The sequence below is a fragment of the Miscanthus floridulus genome, chromosome 10 (assembly GCF_019320115.1).
Source record: "Miscanthus floridulus cultivar M001 chromosome 10, ASM1932011v1, whole genome shotgun sequence".
Taxonomy (NCBI): domain Eukaryota; kingdom Viridiplantae; phylum Streptophyta; class Magnoliopsida; order Poales; family Poaceae; genus Miscanthus; species Miscanthus floridulus.
Genome location: NC_089589.1, coordinates 49,683,259 through 49,691,179, shown reverse-complemented (window position 1 = coordinate 49,691,179; position 7,921 = coordinate 49,683,259). Strand labels below are relative to the sequence as shown.

Here is a 7,921-nt window from a genome sequence, read left to right as displayed (position 1 = left end):
CCAATTTTCTTTCAACTTGTACTAGATCTTGTTGCGGCGATTGGATTTTGCATCCTTCAAAGCATTATATTTGTGAGGGTGTTTGCACGTGTGCATTCTACTTGCTATTTGGTCAGTGTGATTCTTAAGCACTGTCAAATAAACATGCATGACGATGACGTAAAGCCTACATGGTCATCCAGGCAACAAAATGGACCTCTTCCACTTCAATCCGTGACTAGCAAGACTTCTTTCAGAGAGCTTCGATATACAAGATCCTGCTAGGTGGCTCCTGATTCCATCCTTCTTGGCTGCTCTGCACTCCAAAGTTGACATCCATCCATTGACTCCTTACTTGAGACTTGTGAGTGAAAGCATAGTGTGGCACCTCTTGTCCAAAGTACATCGAGCGAAACGGATTGTGGATTGAGTTTGAGTTCTTTTGCCGCTTGCGATTGATTAAGTTACAATACCCACTGCACCGAGCACTCTGGGAAGCCACAGCTAGTCCAGCAACCCAGCATAGAAAATTTTCAATCAGGGTTCATGAAGAAGAAGAATACTGACAGCAACCCAGCTAGTCAAGAGGCTGGGTACTTGGCAGAGTGATTTTCTGTCATCAGGTGTCAAATCCATACTCATTAACTCCTGTCTTTCCAGTATCCCAATGTACATGATGGGAATATATGTGCTATATGAAGGTAATTACCAGCAACTGGATATGATCAGATCAAGATTCTTTTGGCAAGGAACTAATAAGAAGAGGAAGTATCACATGGTAAAATGGGAACCTCTTGACAAACCTAAGGAATTTGGTGGGCTGCGCTTCATGGATATAAGGGCTATGAATATATGTTTGATGTGTAAGTGGTTGGATAGGCTTGAGAGAGGAGATGATAGCATATGTTGCAAGTTGTTGAGGAGGAAATACCTGGGACAGAAAAGTATTTTTTTTAGATTAAGAGAAGAAGTGGTTCCCAATTTTGGAGGATAGGAGCTTGCTGGATCTGAGAAATTGGTTTCAGTTTTTTTTTCAACAAAAATTGGTTTTAGGTTGGTAGAGGGATAAGAGTTAAGAGTGGGGGGGGGGGGGGGGGGGGGGGGGGGGGGGGGGGGGGCAGAGCAGCCAACAAGGACCCTTGGTTGGGAGAAATACCTCTGAAAGTGGAATTTTGGGAACTGTTTGAAATCTGTGCTGATCCAGATATAGTGGTGGCAAAGGTATGGAGGAATGGAGAGTGGCTTATCAGTTTCATCACGACCGACCTTAGATGAACACTTATTAGAGGAATGGATGAAACTGCAAACCAAGTTGAGTGAGGTGGAGCTGACAGTAGGCAAATGATGAAGTCTTTTGGGGCCTGGAAAGCACTGGGAAATATACTACTCGATCCTTGTACAGATTCATGACTTTTAGAGAGGGTTAAGAACTTAAGATTAGATGAAATCTGGAAGTGCAGAGTTCCACTTAACAGGCTCTCTCCGAGATTCTGAAAACAACAATCACGCAAACGCATGATGGACAAACGTCAAATGTCATGCTTTTATGAAACGTAAAGCCTACATGACCATCCAGGCAACAAAATGGACCTCTTCCACTTCAATCCGTGACTAGCAAGACTTCTTTCAAAGAGCTTCTATACAAGCAGGGGCGGATCTAGCGGTGGGGCGGGGGGGGCTCAAGCCCCCCCTACCCAAACCGAATCAGTGCAAATTACTGTAGAGCTCCTATGAATTTTTAGGCAAAGTTCTATAGTATAGGGGGGCTGAGACTTAAGATCGAGCAGCAGTGTTGTTCAGTCCTCCCTAAAATATTTACTGGATCCGCCGCTATATACAAGATCCTGTTAGGTGGCTTCTGATTCCGTCCTTGTTGGCTGCTCTGCACTCCAAAGTTAACATCCATCCATTGACTTCTTACTTGTGACTTGTGAGTGAAAGCATACTGCATAGTGTGGCACCTCTTGTCCAGCACGTTGAAGAGGTCCATTTCAGATCACTCGGGTTTATTCACAAGTCCGCGTACTCCAAAGTTGACTCAGAGGAGAACCGTGACCGAGCGGAAATGCGGAACCAAAAAGGCCACGGACACGCACAGAAAAGATACTAGAAACGAGTGACGAGCAGCTGAGTGCACCTCTCATTTTAATTACTCATTTTTTGACAGGATTATGAGTCTTATAACTGTCTACATCATGTACAACGGAAGCATAATAAGAAAAAAAAACTATTGCCAGTGGCCGCATATAACAGGCCTGTTTAGTTCCCCTACTAAACTTTAATCAATTTAGCTACAAAACTACCAAACAAACTGACTTAAAAGAGACAAATAGTTTAGTCATATTAGTCACCCAAGAGTAGTTAAAAGTAGACTAAAATGCCCAGTGGATAAGGGCTGCCCTTTATTATTGCTGGTCCTCCACCCTGATTTAGGCATTCATTAGCGGTAGTTTGATATTTGTTAAACTGCTTTAATGGTCTTTAGTTACTTTTAATCACTAGAACCAAACAGGGGTGACTAAAGTTTAGTCATTGGTTTTAGTGGTTAAACTTTAGCGGGGAAAACAAATAGGCCCTGAATTATGAAAAAAAAATCATAACTTAGCTAAATAATTCGTAACTTTATCTAAAGAGTAAAGAGACACCTACTGGTCCCATAAAACATAACATAGACTGAATGAATACAAAAAGGTAAAAAATACATGAAAGCAAGAGGCCTTCATAGTCGTCAGTGGTCTGCCCGGGGAAACTCAGCAACGTTCAACTAAAAATTTATATTGCCTGCAATTATATTACATATTGGGAATCGATTAACAACAGAACTGAATTTCAACCAGCTATACACATTTGGAAGAATAGTTGTACAATCAACAAACAATAGTCAGCTAATACGATGGATCCTGGACTCTTGCGTATCGACAAAATCCCAATGAAACTGCTCAATGCGCGCTTGTTTCCATAATGATTTGTTGATAACTCCAAAAGGGATTCTAACAACTCCAATAACTCATGGGGCGATTCAGGGTTCATTCCTACTCCAGCTTATCATGATCAGCTTCAGCGATCTTTGGTGGTTCTGCAGGGAAGTACTTGATGCCTACAAGGTCACCAACTCTGCTGATAACCTGAAATTGGGTTGCACGGACAAGAAACATCAGTTCAGCTCTATTTATGGCTACTAGAATAAAATGAAGTATTTATGCAAAATATATATATATAACACTCACATCAAGGGCTTTCATCAGGTCCTCCCTAGTGTGTGAAGCAGAAATGCAGATTCGTGCCCTAGCAAGAAGAAGAGGTGTCGCAGGAAATGCCACGGTAACAACAGCAACCTGAAATATAAGCATCTTATCAGTAGCATGACAAATAGGAGGAATGAAACCGATGGGTGCAAATAGTGATGCATATGGACTACATGCAGATTGCTATTAGCACCACAATTCTCAAAGAAAGTAATATTTTAAAAAGAAAACTATACCAAAAGCATAGTGCTATTTGGATCTTCAGAATATTCAGACAAACTCTACTACTAACCTTTTGTCTAAGGCACTCCCTAGAGAATGCAGGAATCTTTGCCGGATTGTAGAGCATTATGGGCATGACAGGAGAGTCATTGTCACCAAGAACCTCAAAACCCATCTTCTTGAGTTCTGACCTGAAGAAATTACTGTTCTCGCGGATGCGTGCAAGTTTTTGGGCACCTTCAATATATCACAAGGAAAAAAAGAATTATTTAATTGAACATTAACACAGGTACAAATGAAATGAAAAGGGAAAAAGTAAGTGTTAAAAAAGCTTGTTTAGTACCTCTGTTGGAGCCATCCTCCCCAAGGATAACTTTAATGGCAGAGATAACTTGTTGGACTGCTGGTGGTGACATGGAAGTAGCATACAGATGGGCCGGACAACTCTGCTTCAGGTGCTGAATTATCTCCTGAAAGTATAGTGAAAAGAATCAGCCAATCTTCAACGCAGTCTTACCATGTAGTACAGTCGTGATATGGTTGCTTTCAGAAGTATGCACCTTTGATGCGGCAATATATCCACCACATGATCCAAAAGACTTGGTGAAAGTACCCATCATTATATCTACATCAGCTGGGTCAACCCCAAGGAGTTCACAAACACCGCGGCCAGACTGCCCAACAGCACCAATGCTATGGGCCTCATCCAGATATGTGTAAGCCTGTTTCACAAAACAAGGAGTAAATGAATATGACTGTTATGGGTGGCCAGAGGGCCAGCCCTCGTTGTTCCACTCAGTTAAGGTTATCAATGGACTGAGAAGCAGAAAAGAGTAATTTATGTGCCAAACTTAATTACAAGAAAATTCTCAAGACCTTGTATTTCTTGCAGACAGCTATAATCTCAGGGAGTTTACACAGCTCCCCTTCCATGCTATAGATACCCTCAACAATGACAATGATCTTCTTCCATGGTCTGTGTGTCCGTGGTTGACCACCAGCTATCTGCTCTCTCAGGACCTCTTCCAAATGAGCAGGGGCTGTAAGATTACATCAGCCATTGTAAGTCATTATGAGTAAGATAGACCAAATACTGATATGCATTGCTGAAATTCACAACAACTTACAGTTATGCTGGAAAACCCTAACAGTTGCACCGGATCCTCTCGCGCCATTGACAATTGAGTTATGATTCAGAGAGTCACTAATTATCAGCCCACCCTGGAATATTGCAAAAAGGTAAAATAAATAATCAGCCCTCGGTTTAGATATAGTAATCACCTCTGTTTAGCCACATTTTTAAGCATTTGATCAAACCTTTCCAATTAGGCAGGGAATGATGGCAGAGTTTGTAACATAACCCATGCCAAATAGGATAGCAGCAGGCTTTCCAACAAAACGCGCAGCCAACTCCTCCAGCTCAGCGTGAAGCTTGGTCGTACCTGTTACAAGATGGAAGGGATCAGCTTAGTAGTTTTTGTTCCTAAAAAGTTGTAAAAATATAAGCATGTAGAGAATGTAGCGTACCGCCATCGACACGGACACTGCAGGTGCTTGCTGAGTATTTCTTGAGAGACTCAATAACGCGTGGTGTGCAGTACTCATCTGCTGCAGCAAAGCCAAGGTAGTTGTAGGAGCCCAGGTTGAGGCACCTGGTGGTATTTGAGGTACACCTGCAACAATAAATCAATAATGAGCATTAGGGACAGTTGAAACTTGCTTTTCATTCCATTACTTGCCATAATTTATGTCTGAATGATCATTCATTCCCAATTTATACCTTGAAAAGTGGACGAGACATAGTTAACTACGTTTAGTCTATTGTCATATTGGCTAAGCTGAACTTATTTCCCATAAAAAGGGCGTACCCAGTGCAGAGAGCTCCCGTTCTGTGCGGGGTCTGGGGAAGGGTGTCAATGGCAAGCCTTACCCTCGCCCGTGCAATGCGAGGAGACCGCGACTCGAACCCGGGACCTTCCGGTCACAGGAGGTAAGACTTTACCGCTTGCACCTAAGCCCGCCCTTCTTATTTCCCATAAATTAGAATAATAGAATAAATGCTTACTGTAATGTCTTGTTATTGTCATTTGAGGTGCGCTCAACAACATCAAACCATGAATCTGGTGCACTTGCGATCGGCCTACCAAAGCAATCCTATAAAACCACAAAGGACGGATTGGTTATATCCAATACAATCAACAATGAAGTAGCTGAAGGGCTCAATCTTGCTTAGCAAAACAAACTTGAATCCAACATTAACCAGTAGAATACATCTAACTTACAGCTCACCACAGTATTTCAGAATATAGTATTTTGGTCTAGAATAATATTCAAAGCAAGTTTATCTGTTCACTAGTGTCAGGTGCATAAGACATTCAAAGGCATGAATAATAAGCATAAAAAAATTAGGGAAGATTACATTTAAAATGCTCAAAGATAAACAAAAAGAATAATTTTTGAACATAATAGCCCACTTCAATGTGCTCGGATTTCTTAATAATACGCTCCAAATATATACCAGGACAGCCTATTTTCAAGATAATGCAGAGAAATTTCTTCAGACATCAATGAATTCGGATGTGTTCATCTCACCTGGATCCGCAGGTACAGGCGCCGCACATAGAAATCCTCCAGGCCCAGGCAGATCGGTGCGTACCCCTGCACGAAGCCAAACGCCGAATCAGGCTAGGAACACCAAGAAAAATTGGGACGGAATCTCCCGGATCCGGGTGGGCGGAGGCGGAATTCGGCCGGCCGCGTACCTTGACGTTCTTGGCCTTGAACCAGTCGACGAACTTGCGGAAGAAATCCCTGAGCTGGCCGAAGGCGAAGAGCAGCCCGTAGCTGAACAGCGTGGTCAGCGCCGTCGTGTACGGCAGCCTCACCATCTTGCCCCCTCCTTAATCCCCACGGGGTCACCTCCGGGCTCCGGTTCCGAGACGCCTCCCGAGCTCCCCGCGGAAATTATCGGACTTTTTTGGCCGGAGAGCTCGCTCGTCAGAATTCGAATCCTTGGCTGACCCCGAATGCTGGGTGTTCTCGGATTCCAAGATGGTTTCTTGGAGATCTCCCGGGCTGGCTTGCTGGCTGGCTAGCTGTGGATGCGGTGAGGCTGGAGCAAATGAGGCGTAGATGGGGGAGGAGAACGCGGGGAGAGGAGGGATTTAAGGGCGGGGGAGGTGGAGGGGGTCGTCAATGGCGACTGCGGGACCAAGGGAGGAGGTGGAAGGGTTTGAACGTTGAACAGCGCGACGGGGAGGCAAGGGAAGAACGGGAGGAAGGAGACAGACAGACAGCCATTGAGGGAGCCAATCTGTAAATATTTTTTGTTTTTCTCCATTTATTGTACTCCCTCCGTTCCTTAATATAAGAGATTTTAAAAAAAATCCAAAATATAGGTACGTATCAGCTCTCACGCCGATTAGTTTGAAAACTTTTCCACCGTACATAGCACATGCTCCAACCAATCCCTTAGATTTAGGAACCAATCTGATTGGGAGAGAGAAGATGGCCTGATTTTCTTTTTTTTCCTCGGTCTCACATTCTTCCCTAAGTCGTGCGTTAATGTTGATGCTAAAAACTATATGGCTTATATTAAGGAACGGAGGGAGTATTTTTTATCTCTACATGGATTGTGCATTTAGAGGAATTTTAGGGGGGTTTGTACAATAATTGTAAGAAAAAAAAAATCAAAGTAAGCAGTGCACTGTCATGGGATGAGGACACACGTTTCAAAGATGGTGACCAATGCTGTAAGATGTCAATATAGTTCTTCAAATATGGATTTTTTTTTAATTTTAATACTTTTTATAAACTAATTTTAAATCTAACACTGTTTGTTTTTTATTTCCAAATCTAACATTTTTTGTCACGCCTACTGCCATGGCGTGGCGAAATGTCTGTACCGTGCCATGCATGGTGGCGCGGCGAGAGTATGACGTGGCGAAGACCGGGGGCGCTGACCGGTGACGTGGCAGGGTCTGCCGCGCCACCGATCTTGGCGCGGCACCGCCGCGCCATCCCTCACAGGGCGTCAGTCCCAGGCGCGCGCTGCGGGCACGCAGCGGAGACGGCGAGCTGCTGCGCCTGCGCCTACGCCACAGACAGGCGCGTGCCGCGGATGCGACAGATTGGGTCACTTCACTTTCGTCACGGGTTGCTGCGCCTACGCCACAGACAGGCGCACGCAACGGAGACGGCGATGGCGTGGCCTCAGAACTCGAAGAGCCCAAGCAGACGGGTTGCGTTGCATCGCAGTGTCAACTAGTACGTGCATGCGTCTGTTGGTCCGGCGTGAGGACGTGAGGAGGTTGGACTGAGCCAGAACTAAGGTGGATTGGATGGATGGAGATATGGAGTGAAGTGAGGTTGGGCTGGGTTGGTGGCAATGATGGTGGCACAGGCAGCAAGACAGATCGCGCTGCACGAACTACTAGCTATTCCATAGTTTTTTATTTAGATTATACCGACAGTTA

General features: G+C 44.2%; 1 protein-coding gene across 1 annotated transcript; it reads right to left on the bottom strand.

Annotated features, from left to right (window-relative positions):
• Nucleotides 1-2,734: 2,734 nt before the first annotated feature.
• On the bottom strand, nucleotides 2,735-6,713 carry LOC136490191 (long chain base biosynthesis protein 2a). The gene is made up of 12 exons (XM_066486668.1): nucleotides 6,209-6,713; nucleotides 6,039-6,104; nucleotides 5,512-5,600; nucleotides 4,974-5,119; nucleotides 4,764-4,888; nucleotides 4,574-4,667; nucleotides 4,323-4,486; nucleotides 4,007-4,168; nucleotides 3,790-3,916; nucleotides 3,517-3,683; nucleotides 3,207-3,314; nucleotides 2,735-3,104 (listed from the first exon to the last, which is right to left on the bottom strand). The coding sequence occupies exons 1-12, from the start codon at nucleotides 6,332-6,334 to the stop codon at nucleotides 3,012-3,014; spliced, it is 1,467 nt and encodes a 488-aa protein (XP_066342765.1). The 5' UTR covers nucleotides 6,335-6,713; the 3' UTR covers nucleotides 2,735-3,011.
• Nucleotides 6,714-7,921: the final 1,208 nt, after the last annotated feature.

Bases quoted from the DNA above. Each gene is read 5' to 3' on its own strand.
- LOC136490191 (XM_066486668.1), bottom strand. From the start codon at position 6,334: ATGGTGAGGCTGCCGTACACGACGGCGCTGACCACGCTGTTCAGCTAC. The intron at 5,120-5,511 runs GTAAGCATTTAT...TTATTGTTGCAG, and splicing joins GACAATAACAAGACATTACA to GTGTACCTCAAATACCACCA. The intron at 3,105-3,206 runs GTGAGTGTTATA...ACCCAATTTCAG, and splicing joins ACCTGATGAAAGCCCTTGAT to GTTATCAGCAGAGTTGGTGA.